The sequence below is a fragment of the Myripristis murdjan genome, chromosome 5 (genome assembly GCF_902150065.1).
Source record: "Myripristis murdjan chromosome 5, fMyrMur1.1, whole genome shotgun sequence".
NCBI lineage: Eukaryota > Metazoa > Chordata > Actinopteri > Holocentriformes > Holocentridae > Myripristis > Myripristis murdjan.
Window position 1 is genome coordinate 23,080,971 of NC_043984.1, and position 17,483 is coordinate 23,098,453.

At 42.9% G+C, this 17,483-nt stretch overlaps 2 protein-coding genes across 3 annotated transcripts; both read left to right on the forward strand.

Annotated features, from left to right (window-relative positions):
• The first annotated feature begins 2,907 nt into the window (after positions 1-2,907).
• Positions 2,908-7,988, forward strand: LOC115359131 (trypsin). Its single transcript, XM_030051476.1, has 5 exons — positions 2,908-2,965; positions 4,035-4,194; positions 5,368-5,509; positions 6,355-6,621; positions 7,818-7,988. Exons 1-5 carry the CDS (start codon positions 2,908-2,910, stop codon positions 7,986-7,988), a joined length of 798 nt encoding a protein of 265 aa, XP_029907336.1.
• A 3,427-nt stretch (positions 7,989-11,415) lies between these two features.
• Positions 11,416-14,229, forward strand: camk2n1a (calcium/calmodulin dependent protein kinase II inhibitor 1a). 2 transcript variants are annotated; one of them, XM_030051485.1, is made up of 3 exons: positions 11,416-11,844; positions 11,948-12,150; positions 12,950-14,229. In XM_030051485.1, the coding sequence occupies exons 1-3, from the start codon at positions 11,798-11,800 to the stop codon at positions 13,021-13,023; spliced, it is 324 nt and encodes a 107-aa protein (XP_029907345.1). In that variant the 5' UTR covers positions 11,416-11,797; the 3' UTR covers positions 13,024-14,229. The 2 variants fall into 2 exon arrangements, with proteins under 2 accessions (XP_029907345.1, XP_029907346.1); XM_030051486.1 differs by having other exon boundaries at positions 11,430-12,150.
• The last annotated feature ends 3,254 nt before the right edge of the window (positions 14,230-17,483 follow it).

A 17,483-nucleotide genomic window follows, 5' to 3' on the forward strand; every position in this document is an offset into this window, starting at 1 on the left:
ATCTATTTAGTACAAAGCCCTATTGGCCACCTCACCTTATCAAGAGTCAAGTGATAAAATAAAAGGCTGGCTGGCAGTCCAAATCCTGCATCCAAACACTTGCACACTCTCACACACTCCTCTCGTACACCTGAGGTAATGCTTGAGAAGTCTCTGTCCTCTTTTATACTGTAACCATACCGTCTGTAATAACTGTGCCCTGGCTTTGTCCAACATATATCATGTCGTGAGGCACCTAACACACACACACACACGCGCACACATACACACATACACACGCATATATACACACAAAACAGAGACACTGACCTAGTACATGACAAAGGCGACAGTCTACTCTTTTATTAGGTCTTTCCCTCGAAGCCCTTTGTGCTCACATATTGAGCCTATTGTCCACAAATGGGAGGAAAGTGAACCTTTAGGGAGGTGAAACCCAACAAGCCAGAGAAATGATAGAATATACTCCAGGCCTGTTGTTGTTGTATCTTGTGATGTTACAAGAAGCAGCACAAAAGGATGTATGATTGCCTGATTATGATGTATTAGCTCACCATCAACAGTATCAATTTAAGATACTTTGTGGCGGTTGAACTACACATACTTTACTGAGGTGTATGTGTTAAAACAGCCCTTTACCAAAACACAGTTTCTAAATGGTGTTTAGACATCATGCTTGTCCTTTGCCTCAGTTGGGATCACGGACGTAATTTGGGGGGGAGACAGGGGGGACATGTCCCCTCCACTTTTTCAAATGGCAGTTTTGGTCCTCAAGCAGTTCAAGCCCCCCCCCCCCCCCCCCCCCCCCCCCCCCCCCCCCCCCCCCCCGCCCCCCACCCCCGTACTCAAGTCAGCTGTGTCCCCCCCACCTCTGAAATCAAAATTTCATCCATGGTTGGGATCCTCGCAAAATTATCAAGTCAAAGTCAAAATGTGCAGGTAACAAAGCCTCGCCACTCAAACTGCCCATTCTGACAGTGACATGATGCATTATGGCCCGTGTCTGTCATGCCCATGCTTTTCCATCTCCCTAGGCATGTGTCTCATTTAGCACTTTCCCAGCGCTTTTCTCTTTTTTTCATAACGGGTTCCCATGACTTGTCGTGTACAAAGTGAGCTGCTGGGTTGCAACGTCACTCGTGGGCTCCCTACTGTCTGCCCTCCCCAAGGTGTCATTCCAACCGTGAGGGTGAAAGGTGATAGTGTGTGCCTCTGTCCCTTAGGTGCTAATGTGAGTTGACAAACAAAGTGTGTGTGTGTGTGTGCGTGAGTGTGTACGTATGTGCAAGAGAGTAAGTGAGTGATATGGAAAAAAACCCACAAAACTGCATGTGCAGCACACATGAATCTGAGGCAACATATATAACACCAAAACACCGACACTACAGAGGGTTGTGTTAATATAAAAAAGCTGCATACTCCTCTATCTGCACCATGCCATACCCTCTATACTCACATTATGTTGGCAGCCTTCCATAATTAAGCTGGATAGAAATATTGCTGCATATTTTTAAAAAAATGGTTAAATATTTGCTTGGAGATAGAAATAAAAATCGTAAGCATATTTTTCTTTTTTAGTAGTGCTCTATATTAAAAACATGACATTTTGGTCATGAAGACTGTCATCAGGCAAATTATTTACAAAGTATGTGGAAGACAATATTTCTGAAACTTTCCTGAATATTTTCTTCAGTCGTCTTTGGGTTTGCCATCGTTTGCGAGTGAAAAAGAACATGAAGCTTGAATGTAAATGAAGCTGCCCCACGATGTGCATCAGTCACAAATTAGACTGACAATTAGATACTGTCTGATGAGCAGGGGAACTGCTGGGTATGCGTTTCACTGAGGCGAGGTTCAGCTCCTTTGTTGTTTTCGCCCATCTTTTCCTCACTCTAAAATGTGTCTGAAGCTGTCACCAGTCCACAACTTGAACATTTTTCAGCGTCGCAATAAAAGTACATGGAAGGGACCCAGGTATGTGGTCAGGTAATTGTTGGGCCAGGAAATACCTCAGTGGGAGGCAACACTTAGCTCTCTCTCCCATTCTACCGGCCGAAATATCAATTATTCAGCTACGTCTAAATGTGGGACAGGACGAGGTCAGAAGAGATTCTTCTCACACGCTGTGGATGATGCTGACTTGCCAGAGGGCTGATGATGATAATGATGATGATGATGATGATGATGATGATGACGATTATGCTAATGATAATGAGTTATTATTATTGTGGGCATAGATTTAGTGATGATTGATGATTCAGAGTCATACAGAGAGACTCAGTCCTCATATCTGCGATTTTTCCCACACACACGACAAAGCAGTGCACAAACGCACAACTGCGTAGAACACACACACACACTCACACACACACACAGACATGCACACTCACGCACACAAGCACACACAGTGGGCCATTGAAACATTTCAGCAGGGATAAGCTGTGATGATGACACCGACGGGGCATGCTGATACAGTATAGATGAACCAGCTCGGCACAGTACCCTTGGTTGCCATGGCAACAATGTAAGGCCTTTCGACAAGTCAGGAGGGTCAGGAAAAAGAGTTGTGATAGCAGTGGGTTGAAGGGGGTGGACAGTTTTTGAAGGTGAACTTTGTCTCTCTCGCTCTCTCTCTCTCTCTCTCTCTCTCTGTCTCTCGGCCCTATACTGTTGGTCCCTGGTTCTACGGCATCCAGGAAACTGAAACTGAAAACTTTAATTTATTTATTTATTTATTTTTTCTCGGAAGAAACCCGAGGATAAAGGCTGATGAGCCTGTCTCCTTCTATTTCAGGAACCAGAGTGGATGTTGTGGCTGGGCCAGCAGACAAGGTGCGAGGACAGTGGTAGCCCGGACGGTTTGGCTGCGGGTATGGTGTAGGAAAAAGCCCTGAAACCTCTACAGCTACCATGAAGCTGCTGCTGTGTCTCTGTGGTGGGCTGCTGCTGGAACTCTTGGCAGTCGACTGTGAGTACATGATTTTTTTGCAGCGATGTGAAGGCACTACATGATGCTCTGTTCAGTTGTAAATGTTGTTTTCTGATGCACTTGTGATGGTCTTTGCTTTGTTCAGTGTCTTCCCTTCAATAAATGGAGAAGAAACTTATATAGACAGGATGTGTGGCTGCAACTTTTAACACTTTAAGTCGACACTTTTTTAAAAAAAAGTGTCGACTTAATTGTATTATTTCGCTTAACAAATAAAAGGTACTGTTAATTATTTCCTACTTTAAGTATATCTTTTGAATAGAATTTCCATGTTCGCCCAGTTTAGAGTTTTGTTTTCCTCTCTTTTGAGTTTTTTTTTTTTTTTTAATCAAGTGACTAATTCATATGTCATACATTTCTCACTTCTAGTTCAAACTATCCCATATTAAATGCATCCACCATCCATTGTTACAGGAGGAACTTATGGATATTCCCAGGAAATTACTACTACTGTTCCTGTCATGTGTTAAAGCTTTAGGCCAGTATACTTTTGTTGAGCTGTTGCATAAGACCAGGCAGGGTAAACCCTCAGTTCTATGTTTCAAAGCCCAGCTTGAGGTGGTGACACTAGAAGGTCAGGTCCTATTGGATTACCCTCATTACACACTGGACTCCCAGGTGACAGAAAACCACTAATTGTTAGCCAAGGTCCATGGGCTTGAGGGGGTATTAAAGCGCCTCACTCTTTATGTCTGTCATTGTTCCTTGAAGCTCTTCTATGATTTATAGGATCGACTTTTCAACCCTGAGCGAAATCCATACCTGTGGAGCTGACTTTAAAGGGTTTTCAGAGTTTTCACAAAGGCATGAAGTTGCCATTTTAGTTTTGGATTACATGATCCCTTACGTGAAGTTTCTACAAAAGCCAGGGAAGGCAACTGTTCAGGAGAACTGATTTCAGGTCCACTATGCATTGACTTTGTAAGCAAGATTTACCAACATGAAACAATTTCCCACCACACTTCAGGGACTTAATATCCAGCTGCCACGTCTTAGGGCTCTTTTTCTTCCCTGTCACTTAAAGCACAATGTTTGTGTTTCCACACAGGCCAGGTGCTCACGCAGGGGCGTATAGTTGGTGGTTATATACCTGCACCAAACTCCATCAAATATATTGTGTCACTGCAGAGCACGAAAGGCCGACACTTCTGTGGTGGATCACTGATTCACAAGTCCTGGGTGCTGACTGCAGCACACTGTAACATTGGGTAAGTGCTTTGATCAACAGATGTTAGACTCTGATGATTTTTCCTGTTACGGTTCAGGACAAAACACATCCAAACTCCAGCTGTGAAGATCTTTAACTTTAGTTGAAGGATTACATGCTCCACTATGGGTTTAGAAAATTCTCCTATGGTTGGGTTTTATGAAACTCTTTAAAACTTTAAAACTACATCATATATTTACAGTCATCTACTGTGGTTGGTTTGATTTGATGCTATACTCTTGATTCTGAAACATGAAACGAGTGGCGTTGCAGTTGAACTTTGCTTGAGGCAAGGCTCAAATTCATTCTTATGAAAAAAAAAAACTATCAGAATAATGCTCAAGAGAAGTTTTTTTTTTTTTTTTTTTTTTTTAGTGCAATCTGTAGAAATCACAGTTTAGAAGCTAACATGACATGATTTTGTGTAGTGAGCAGATGGCCCAACAGATGCATAAAAGCAAACATCCATTCTACTCTGGCCAGGTAACATCAAAAAAGAAATTGCTTAGTCATGATCTGAACTTGTCTGGGAGGTGCTGAGAGGTCAGATAGCACGCAGACACAGTCAAGCCATCTGACCTTGTCCCATCATGGATAAATGTGTGTGTGTATGTGTGTGCTTGTGTGCATGTGTGTGAAGCGTGATCTTGTCCGGATCCAGGAAATGGGCTAGGTTTCTGCTATAGTGTCCAAGGTTACACACAGTGAGCCTTTGTCTCCTGTTACATCTCTGGTAAACCCCTCTGTTACAGCTTGTTCCAGAGTGTGAGAGAAATAAAACCTTATTGATTTGGTCTGAATTAACGACATTTGATCATATTAAAGCGACATTCTGGTGGTCCAGGTAAAATATATGTAACCAACTATATTGTGAGTTTGTGCAGGAGTTTATAATGCATATTGCTCCACCTCACTCACATTTGTCCTCCAGCTGCACCTGTTAAAACTAAAATAACATATTGTTTTCAAAAAGACTGAGAGTGTTAAACTTGACCAAATGCTTCTCAGTTTTGGACTCAGAATGACGTCAGTCATGATTAAACATATTGTTTTGTGCTTATTTATAGTGCTTAACAAACCTTTTCAGAGCAGATGTTGCTAGTGGTCAAATTTAGCATCATATTCCTATTTGGCATAATAATGTAATCTCCAATATTATTCCCTTGTCCTTCAGGGCAGAGCACATGATGATAGTGGCGGGCGATTACACCATCAGTACCTATGAGGGCACTGAGCAGTACTCAAAACCCCACAGGCTGGTAACCCATCCCCTCTACAACAAGAGCACCAACAATGCTGACATCATGCTCATTAAGGTACTGCAGAAATAGAGATCTGCCTGTTCAATATTATCAAAGATCTTACACTAATACACAGAAAAGGTATCACATTGAACGTGTTACTCAAATAGAAAAGCGCATTGTTACGTACATTCTCATATTTTTCTCATTGGACAGATTCTGTAAGACTGTTTTACCTCATGAACAAGCCACATACAACATTAACTGGCACTGCTGTCTCTTTTCAACTTGTTTGTGATGATTGTTGTTTTCTTTACTTAAATACATGTGAGATACCCATGGCACCCAGACACACCAAGGGCCAGTTCACATTACAGATAAATAGGTTTTTCATTTCTCATTTTAATGCTTAATCTGGTCAAGGTCACATATCACAGTACAATTCTTCATGAGATCAACAACTAATAGTGCCAAGTCTGGTGAAGTGAAATCAGCCTGGCTGTATGTGCATAAACAGGAATGAGACTTGAAGCCTGATTATATGCAGTGATGTAACATATGTCCAGACATACGTCCAGTTATTTGTTCAAACGTGCAAGTGTTCTCAATCTTCTAAATATGAGTGTGTGTATGTGTGTATGTTTGTATGAGTGTGGGTGTACAGACACAGAACATGAGCGACTCCAATTTATAATTTGTTTTTCCAAGCCCGTAAAGGCTATTGTGAACAGGGCCTAAGAAGTCCCCTGATGTAAAATATTGTTTTCACCGAAGGCTACTCAACACAAATCAAATCTTTACCTTGCTGTGCCCTTACACACACACACACACACACACACACACACACACACACACACACACACACCCCATACAACAATCACATTTCATACTCAGTGACTGTCTTCTGAATTTCTGTCTAGTTGCGGGAGCCCATGGTGCTGAACAAATATGTATCGCTGGCCCCCCTCCCCAGACAGGGCACCGGTATGATAGAGGGTCGGGTGTGTCGGGTGTCTGGGTGGGGCTACACCAGTCTGGTAGAAGGCCAGGTGCCCTTCACTCTGAGGACCGTCAAAGTGCCCATTGTCTCCACTGCGAGGTGTAACAGCAGTGAGTCTTTCAACGGAAACATCACCACAAACATGATCTGTGCTGGCTACAGCGCTGGTGGAAAGGACGCGTGCAAGGTACAGGAGCAAAGACTGTCCTAAGTCCCACTGTGACAAACACGCTCAATCAGTCCTTGAAAAGCCATTAAATCCATTTCAAACAGCAAATTCACCCATGTCTCCAACGCACTAGTAAGTACTGGCCTGGGTTCTCAAGATATATCAGACAAGATCAACTTTTTATATATCAGTTTACATTTGAACAAACACTAAGACATTATGTGGATGTAGTACAGTTTATTATATAAGCTATGGTTTGGCTGCTACCTTTTATTAAGGAGAGGTGGCAGTCCACCCTCAGTAACTATATTAGTTTACAGAAGTTGCAGGGGAGACAGGAAAGCAATCCAGAAATGAACCAACAGCATAACATGAGCCAGGGCTCAAATCCTTGCTGTAATTTTGTTGTATGGATATTTGCAGCCACAGCAGCTTTTGCAGATCTGATTACATGTATGACAAAAGACTTGAAACTATACTTAGCATGAGGACAAAAATCTGATATGAACTTCATTGTGTAATACTCCTGTACATTTGGGATGAAATTGTAAACAGCTGCAGAATAAATAAGAAAAAAAAAATGACACAATCTTGCGCTTTGGCATTCTCAAGTGACTGCAACAAATAACCAGATTTTGTGAAGTTTGAAGGATTTCATTACCCAGAAATCATTACATCAGTGAACTTTTCACAGCAGGTTCAACTATTACTGAGGAGGATAGGCTTCTTGCTGATGTTTAACAGTTTTGTATTTTGCTTTTTTCACTGGTCACTTCTGGTTTGCCAAGATTTCTTGCCAGTGTCCCTACCCGACACCTGACATTAACTTTAGAAAACTGCATGACTTTATAGCATCTCAACTAAAGAAGGGTGGAATGCACTTCTCTGTTGTAGCCACAATTTGTGATTTAGGCTGACTAAATTTGTGTATTTGTATGTAAAAATCTTGCTTAGGGCAGCTTTAAACCCCCCTTCATGCCAAAGAAGTGACGCAACTTGACTGAGACAAGGGTCAAGCAGCAGCTGAGCTACTGGAAGCAGGTCAAAACTTTTTTGATTGCGTCTGGGGCCCCATTACTCAGAAACCTGGTCCTACTGGCTGTATTGTAACAATAACCTCAGAGTAAAAACTGTGAGACACTAAAACCATCGGCTTTTCCATGAGACCCATGTTGGCATCACAAACTCGGGAGGGTGTGGTCTTGTCTTTCCAGGGAGATTCTGGCGGGCCACTGGTGTGCGAGGGGCGCGTCTACGGTGTTGTATCCTGGGGCAACGGCTGTGGGGACGCCAAGTTTCCGGGAGTCTACACGGCAGTATCCAAGTTCCGCCGGTGGATAGACCGAACCATCTATGGGTCCCTCTTGCGATGTGTGAAATACTAGGGAAAAGTCCCAAATTATGATGATCATGATAGCTATTAATGCAACTTGCCTTAAGAGGATCTGAAAATCTGTGAGCTGACACCAAGTGCATCAAAAGTTTTGCAGAAGGTTCTTTGAAAAATACATCCACACCTTCCACTGGTTTGCATCAACTTTGATGATTACTTTGATAATGGTTTCGTTACTTAAGTAGATATGTGGAATTTGATACAATGTGGAATGGGCACTTTATAAGACACACTCATAAATTTTCACTGTATACCTTGTGGAACAATTGCCCTTTTTTATGCAAATAAATTGCCACATTTAAGGAGGGTCTCTGTGTCCGAATGTTAGTGGTTGTAATAGGTATTTAGTGTCCATTTTGTCAGAGATTTTCCTCCAAACATGTTAACATACACAATGCACAATAACCCCTGGTCTGAATAGACCTAAAATCCCTTTTAATGCCTTGTTTGTTTGCCTTTGCCTATCTGACATCCTAGAAGGGTGTGTTTTGGAATTATCAGTTGTTTCCTTGTATTTGGCTGAGCAGGGATGTTCAAACAAGGTTTCCTAAATAATTAAAACATTCTAAACAAATCCCACTTACTATGACTGTCAGCATATAGCTACATATAATGAAACATTTCATAATTACAGGGGCCCGAAGAGCTGGTATTGAGATGTTCTCACATGAAAGATGAGCCGCTGATAAAATCTTCGAAAGGTAGTGTGAGTTCAGTAAGTCCAAAGGGTTAGGTGTGCCGTGTCACGACTGTACCTCCACTGTGAATAGTTGATGGCATATTAAAGTTGGCTCTGCTACAGGCACAGATATCTAGTTTCATCACCTTTCATTCCAGTGTCTGTAAAATGATATTTGGTTAAGTTCCTGTGAGAAATGATAGTCTATGTCAGGATTTAATACCCATCCATCGCTATCGCCTTTATATCTGTTTTGTTACTTCATCCCTTCATGCTGCAGTGCCATTATAAAATTTATTTATGTAAACATTGCAGCCGGTACTTTAATGAATGGTAAACCCAAGGGGGATTTGTCCATGCCTAAAGAAAATCCCAGGAGTCTTTGTTTAACAAAGCCAACACTAAGCCAGTTTTCATGCTGCCCTCTGATCATTGTTCTCTGGAGCATGAGAGCAGGTTAATTTTGACCCTGTTGTCATATCAAAACACCTTGTGCCAAACCCCCCCCCCCCAAAAAAAAAACAACTGCTTTCAGGGAAACCTCTTTGTGAACATGATCAGTACCTGATCTCATTATCAGCACTGCTGACAATATACGGAGTATGGTCATTTTAAGAGTAGTTTCATCTGTAATGGCTGTGAACCAAAACCAAAACCAAAACCAAAACCAAAACAAAAACTGAAGAGTGGTGGTGGTGCATAAACCGGATAACTGAGAGAGGGTTGTGCAGCAGCTTTTCCAGGAACAGTAATGTTCCTGGAACAGTAATGTTCCTGGAAATATATGTTTAAGTCCATGACTTAAACACACACACACACACACACACACACACACACACACACACACACACACACACACACACACACACACACACACATATACACTATATTACCAAAAGTATTCGCTCACCTGCCTTTACTCATACTATGAACTGAAGTGCCATCCCATTCCTAACCCATAGAGTTCAATATGATGTCGGTCCACCTTTTGCAGCTATTACAGCTTCAACTCTTCTGGGAAGACTGTCCACAAGGTTGAGGAGAGTGTTTATAGGAATTTTTGACCATTCTTCCAAAAGTGCGTCGGTGAGGTCACACACTGATGTTGGTCGAGAAGGCCTGGCTCTCAGTCTCCGCTCTAATTCATCCCAAAGGTGTTCTATCGGGTTCAGGTCAGGACTCTGTGCAGGCCAGTCAAGTTCATCCACACCAGACTCTGTCATCCATGTCTTTATGGACCTTGCTTTGTGCACTGGTGCACAGTCATGTTGGAAGAGGAAGGGGCCCGCTCCAAACTGTTCCCACAAGGTTGGGAGCATGGAATTGTCCAAAATGTTTTGGTATCCTGAAGCATTCAAAGTTCCTTTCACTGGAACTAAGGGGCCAAGCCCAGCTCCTGAAAAACAACCCCACACCATAATTCCTCCTCCACCAAATTTCACAGTCGGCACAATGCAGTCTGAAATGTACCGTTCTCCTGGCAACCTCCAAACCGAGACTCGTCCATCAGATTGCCAGATGGAAAAGCGTGATTCATCACTCCAGAGAACGCGTCTCCACTGCTCTAGAGGCCAGTGGCGGCGTGCTTTACACCATTGCATCCGACGCTTTGCATTGCACTTGGTGATGTGTGGCTTGGCTGCAGCTGCTCGGCCATGGAAACCCATTCCATGAAGCTCTCTGCGTACTGTACTTGGTCTAATCTGAAGGTCACATGAAGTTTGTAGCTCTGTAGCAATTGACTGTGCAGAAAGTCGGCGACCTCTTTGCACTATGCGCTTCAGCATCCGCTGACCCCTCTCCGTCACTTTACGTGGCCTACCACTTCGTGGCTGAGTTGCTGTTGTTCCCAAACGCTTCCATTTTGTTATAATAGAGCTGACAGTTGACTGTGGAATATTTAGGAGCGAGGAAATTTCACGACTGGATTTGTTGCACAGGTGGCATCCTATGACAGTTCCACGCTGGAATTCACTGAGCTCCTGAGAGCGGCCCATTCTTTCACAAATGTCTTGTTTCACAGTCTGCATGCCTGAGTGCTTGATTTTATACACCTGTGGCCAGGCCAAGTGATTAGGACACCTGATTCTGATCATTTGAATGGGTGAGCGAATACTTTTGGTAATATAGTGTATATATATATATATATATATATATACACATATATACAAGTTATGGGTTTTACACATTTAGGCCTGTCAAACACCAAACAATGCTCCTTCTCTTTAACATCTCAACTTGGCATGACCGTGAAGACACAGATTTGAAGCAGGATTCTTGTCTCCAGTTCCCCAAATGGTATCTTACATCCCTCAAATCACCCAAAATCTCTGGACACTGGATACATGACATGTGGGCCTACAGGAATTTCAGTGAAACCACTGTAAACCTTGCCCACTTGCCTCCTCACTGCGTCCAGTTTACCAAACTTCAACGGAGACTTTAGTTAGTTTGCATCCAATAGAAATGGAAGTGAACAATAAGGCTGTCGGAATGGAATTGGAAGTACGCCATGGGGCCACTAGTCACATCATAGCCTTTGAAAATACTGCCATCCTCTGGTGAGGTCTCACTCGGTGGCGCCATAGCCTGCCCAAAACACCCAAAGGCTAATAAATCATAAGCAAAAAGGGGGGAAAAGACACAGCACCAGTACGACAAACAGGTCTGGGTTTTCACATCAAAAACCAATTAAATCACTGAGTGACCTTCATTGACGCGCAGCCTACGCAGCATTTTCGAAGGACCTAAAATGATTCACTATTGTGTGCCATCCTTGAATATAAAATCACCATTTGTTTGATTGGATCTAGATCCCGGAGAGTGGAGCTTTGTACACTACGGCTCCAACTGGAAGCTTCTCTAGGCTGCACCAGAAAACCCCCATTCAGCTCCCTCGCCAGGTCTCCCTGGGATCCGTGTTTTGCATCGCTCCTCAATTTGCATTTCTTCCTCAGATTTTCCGTGCGACGGGTCCAGCCGCTCGAAACCAGCGGGCGCTCCACGGCTGTATTGTACATGCGCCTCCATTTCCAAAGCAATACGCTCAGAAAGACCTCAGGAAAATTTGAATAATGTTGCCGAAGCTTGTCGAGCGGGGAAATTGAGGACATTTTAAATTAATGTTATTTCTGATGCGCACCGACGGGGACCGACACGTGTCTTCGAGGTAAACAGAAAGGGCTAGATCGTGTCAGCAGGTTACATTGTTTTTTTCTTTTGTTTGTAATAGCCGACCCAGTACAAGGTTGACGTCGAGCCATTCATTTTAGTTTGTGCGCCTTGGTGATAAAGACGCCTTTGGAGATGTCGGAAGTGCTGCCTTTCAACGAAGAAAAAATGAGTCATTATGGAAATGAGGGCGACGAGGGACACCTTTCCTTCACCTGTCGTCTTCAAGACACCAACAACTTCTTCAGTGGCTCACAGAATAAACGCCCGCCGAAACTCGGACAAATAGGCAGGAGCAAACGGGGTAATTATATAATTAAGGCGTTTTCGTTTGTATGGTGATGTTTTCAATGCGCACATAGCTTAATTATGGACCACAATGAAGCATCTCCACATTTGCAGCCACATATGCAACCCTGTTGCCTTGACATAGCCCTCAGTGGAGTGCTCAGAAAAATAGTCAGTTCACTGCATGCGTGTAGGATCTATGGGTTTTTAAATATTCTATTCGCATTGCAACACAAGTTGGATGCGCAGTGCGTGCTGTTAAATGCCTCCTGAATGCTGCCCAACAGAGTTCTGCTGAATGTCCCCTCCTGAATGAATGGTTGGTATGATTGAGATTTATGTGCTCTGTCACTATGATTTATATTTGTCATGATAAGTGAAGGCTGCTCCTTGTATGCTGCATTCCTGGTAAAAATCATAAGATGGTCCTTGTAAGAGCAAGCTCACTTGAGGTGGCACATACATGCACAGACGGGGAATTTGTACACACATGCACAGATTTACACGATCATGGCAAAAAGGCAAACATATAGGACTCGCCTCTCTTTAGGCACAGAGCGAGAAAACTCTGCAATTCAAACGCATGCACATTCACAGATGTGCATCAGACTGATAGACGCACACACACGCACCATCATCTTTCACTGTCTTTTGCACACTCTTGCTCTCTCATACATGCACACACCACCTCATGCTCGTATAGTGTAATGCTGATGGTTCTGGGCTTTCATGCCCTCCTGTCAGTCGGTGGTGAATTTTCAAGACGCCACACCAAGATGAGCCCCCTCATTAACTCTCTCCCCTGTCATCCACAGTTGTGATCGAGGATGAGAATGGCGACAACGAAGCGCTGAAAAATGGAACAGAGAAGACCCCTGCGGAGGCTTAGAGCGCTCTCCTCACCACCCCCAAAAGACACTCTTGAAATTTTTTATGGCGATATTTACCAATTTTAATCCAAAGACACTGTATATAAGCACTTTCTTTCATGTGGCAGCAAGCAGTACTTCCACACCCTCCTCTCCCAGTCAGTCACGGCCATCCGGGTGACACGCACTGGCAGGGGTGGGAGATGGCAGCGAAAGAGACCCCCAGGTGGACCCCCCCAACACACACACGCACACACTCACACATACAACCGCACACACCCTCGATTAAAGGGTTTCGCCATTAATCCTAAAGCGGGAGAAGACAACAAGAGGGGGGGAAGGAGGTGGCGGAAGGAGGTGACGCTGTCGAAATGCAGAAATCAGGGACAGGATACAGAAATAAGCATAATCTAAAAACTAAAGCACACACTTCTCCTATATCTTATCAATCAAACCTATGGTACCATTCTTTCTGCTCTTCGTTTTGATTGAGGGCAAATGAATAACAGTTTGTAAATATGGAAAGGGTAGCCCTTATTTTCTTGCACAAAGTGAGAAGCGGTAAACTGGTTTGTTGTTCTCTGTCTGTACTGAAGACCTTATTTATTGACCCTTTGGAATACGTCTTTTGCAGTGACTTAAGGCCTGAAGGAGTGTTTTTGTATGTCGATTATATTCTGACCGAATGAAAGTGATTTCCTTTTTTTTAAACTTATGATTCTCGATGTTGCCTGAGTGTTTTTTGTTACCATACCTTGCAGCTAAAAGTCATTTATATACCGTGTACCTCCCACCTGTTTGTAAGCTTCCCAGGCTTTCACCTGGATTGGTTGATACTGTAACTTGACTGTACACACCCTATTGATAAACTATTTATATTGCATTGTGCATTATCGTGTGTGCCAAATCTCATGAGGGATATACTATTCCGGACAACTTGTTCTTTTTTGTGCTTTATACATTTACTCATACAGTTTAGTTGTTTTGTTTGGTTGCCATTTTTTAGGGATCTTTCTTAAACACTGAAGTACCAACTCATGCATGGCAAATATGGAATCATGCATGCATGGCAGAAGTTCTGAAACTCTTGTGTATTCTTGAAACACCTCGTATACAGCTTTGAATGACAAACCTCGAGAAACAGTCTTAATTCTGCGTTGTACTGTACGATTCGCACTGATTTGTACAGTGGCCTAATATCTTGTAATAAAGATTCTGACGAAGTACTACTCAGTGTTTAGTGTTGATTGTGGTTTACAGTCGGGAATGATCTACCTGATGCTGCTCATTGTTTGACTGCTTTGTCTGTTTTTTTTTTTTTATTATTATTAGAAAACAAAACAGACAAAAAGCAAATGGCATGGTTTGACTTTTGGATATGGTCCTTCTACATTATCTACTGTTGTCACTCGGTTTTGACCAAGAAAGGTCAAGCCTGCATTTTCCTGTGAGAAAACAGCGTCACATTCCTTGGAAAGATCAGATATGGAGGGAAACAGGAATGTCAGGAAAGGATGGGGAAAGAATTCCCATCAAGAACTCAGAATCCACACACACACACACACCGTCGTGACTTGCACAAAGGAGAGTTGACACACTGAGCTTGGGCAGCAACAGTCGACAGTCCCACAGAATACCACGTTGTGCGGATGATTCTACAGGAGCCACTGCACCCCGATGCAATGAATGTCTTGCATGTAAAATCTCAGTTCCTCTCTTTAACCAAGTCTTCCCTTTAACTCAGTTGCCAGAGACATAAACGGTGCAAAGGTACCGAGGCATGGGGAACACTGATGAGACGTGACATTTCCAACTCTGCTGTGGTGACTAAATGATTCATGTTGTGTGACGAACCTCTGTCAGCGTACAGCATCTTAAGCCTGGACTGCTGGGATGCGAGCTGGGAACACATACATGCAGTACATACACATGACCAGGCACACACATGTCTGTTTCAGCTCTAACTGTAGACCAGACTAACATATTGCTAGTCTCCCTCTCTCTTTCTCTCTCTCCCTCCCCAGTCTTGACAGACATGAAAGGGGCTGCCTGGGCCGGGTACCATGGTAACAGATGCACCTTGCACTCGATGGGTGCTGCGGTGGGTTCGGTGCAGAATCCTCCCTGAGCCACAGCGTGATACCATCGCTATCTTTAATGGAATGTTCTCCATTCTCTTATCTTTGCCCTCTTCTCTCAAGACCCCCTATTCACTCTGTGGCATGACCACATTATCCTGCCAAAATAGTCCCTTCTTCCAAGACGGCAGTCAACCATGACAATGGCGCTACTGCAGTACTGGATAGCAGCCTATCCCCTCGTAAGGGCTGATAGCCTGCTATATGTTACATTTAGAGTGCAGTGGTTTATGATTTTCTGTGCAGTGAAGTCTTTCATCCAAAACAATGCAGTGAAGCTTTGTGTGGGTGGCCTCAGATTGGTCTCTGCTAAGTCTCAACACAGGGTCAGTTAATAAACAGTATTTAAATTGACATCTGTAGACCCCTTCATTTCCATCGTTGTACAGTCAAACCTGTATGATTTTCCTATTAACATACTGCTGACAATCCATTGTAAAAACCAGGGTTAGACTGATAAATCAGTTCAATATGAAGTTGACACTGCTCTTTTATTAACAATCAGATATTGCACCAGTGTCAGCCACCTCTGATGTGATGGATATCATATTGTTTGTTTTGACTACAAAATTAATGTATAATTGATTAATGTTTCACTGGCTGCCCATGGAAAGACCTTATCCTGAATTTATTCTGATGCAATATTTTGATTTGATTTCATACAGTTATATGCTATGATGATCATGATTATAATTGTGATTATTATCATACTTGGTTTGAGAGTCTCATGTTCTAAAAGCTTTTTCCAAGGCTTTTCCAAAGCTACCAAGGATATACTAGTTTGGGTGAAACACTACATACATTTGGGAATTTGTTGTCTTAAAAATGGTGAAATTTAATTATATGGAATAATAATATTATGGAGTAAGTAACACAATATCAACTATCAGAAAAAAAATATTGGTATCAGTAGCAGCCATCAAAAACTCATGTCAATCAAAAATCAAGAAGTTTGCAAACAGTGGCTTGCATGTTCTTTTTTGTGCTTTTATTTGTTCCACTAGTGGTTCTTTTAGACCTGCAAGTTTGATATAACAAAAGCAGCTGGGAGCTTAAATAAAGAACTATGCAGATAGAAAGTAGCTCACAGGGGCTATAGAAGGCAGTGGCAATGGATATCATAAACCTATTCAAGGGAAATATTTACACTAAATCCTCAACTGATTATAAGAAATAAAATAACAATGGTCATAATCTGTCATCAAAAGGTTTCCAACTGCAGCCAAAGATCCAGTCCATCACTCTGCAGGAACTACAGAGTGTTTGAATTCATTATCCATTTCAGTTTCTCCTGCGTATGCATCCTTTGCACTCTCTTCAACATAAAGTGACAAAGTTAAACATTAGACAAGTGACTAAGTTTTGATCCAGTATACTTCCTGCGGGTCGATTGTCACATCGTTCATCTCCTTTACCCCTTGCGGCGACATTGTGCACATATTATCAGAATGAAAAGAGACAGTTATCAGTTTATCAAGATATTATGATGCCTCTCTTTGTGAACGCACCTATGTGGTCTCCAAAGCCATATTCATGGATAAGCGTACAGTCATGTCTCAGTGCAGGTTATGTGTTTATCCCACAAAGCCAGATAGCTAGATGGGGCTTAGATGTTCAATCCTAATGCTATTATCACAGAGATACAGCAGATCCTGCTCACCTCAGGCTGGCTAGATACATTTAAAGTCAAATACAGACTTGGGGCTGGGTGGCCACTGCCTGTGGGAGAAAGCTTTAAAATTATTCTTCATAATGCCTAGTGTGTATGAGCTTTCTTATTCATGGAGAGCCTTTTTGAGTAAATCGATCGTTGATTGGATGATACTGTGGTGAAAGGGTTTTGTAGTGAGAACTGAGGAGAGGCAAGTCACTGGTGCTGTTAGAGGGGGCAGACAGGAGTCTGGATCTGACTAGCTGTTAGGTTACATAAGCTCTGACAGGTGTAGAGGAAGAAGAACAAAGGAGGAAGATGAAGAGAGACAGAGTGAGAAAGTAACAGAGGGAGAGGCAGGGAGGGAAGGAGGAATGGAGAAAAAGAGAGAGAGGGAGGGAATAACAAAATGGGAGGGAAAAGGAGCATTCATAGGTCACTGACACAAGGAGGGAAGCCACGCCCAATAAGCTCCCTTTTAGTCACACACAGGCACAGACACACACACAGACATAAACATGCACACACACGCACACTCAAGCCTAACTACTCTGAAATTCCCACACAGCTATCCCTGAGAAAAACCCTGGTGCTTGGCTCCTCTCCACTGGACTTCGGAGACTGACCTTGGTCCTCTCTCTTTGGCTTAGTGCAGGGGGAATGCCTGCTGTAACCGCAGGCATTAAATCAC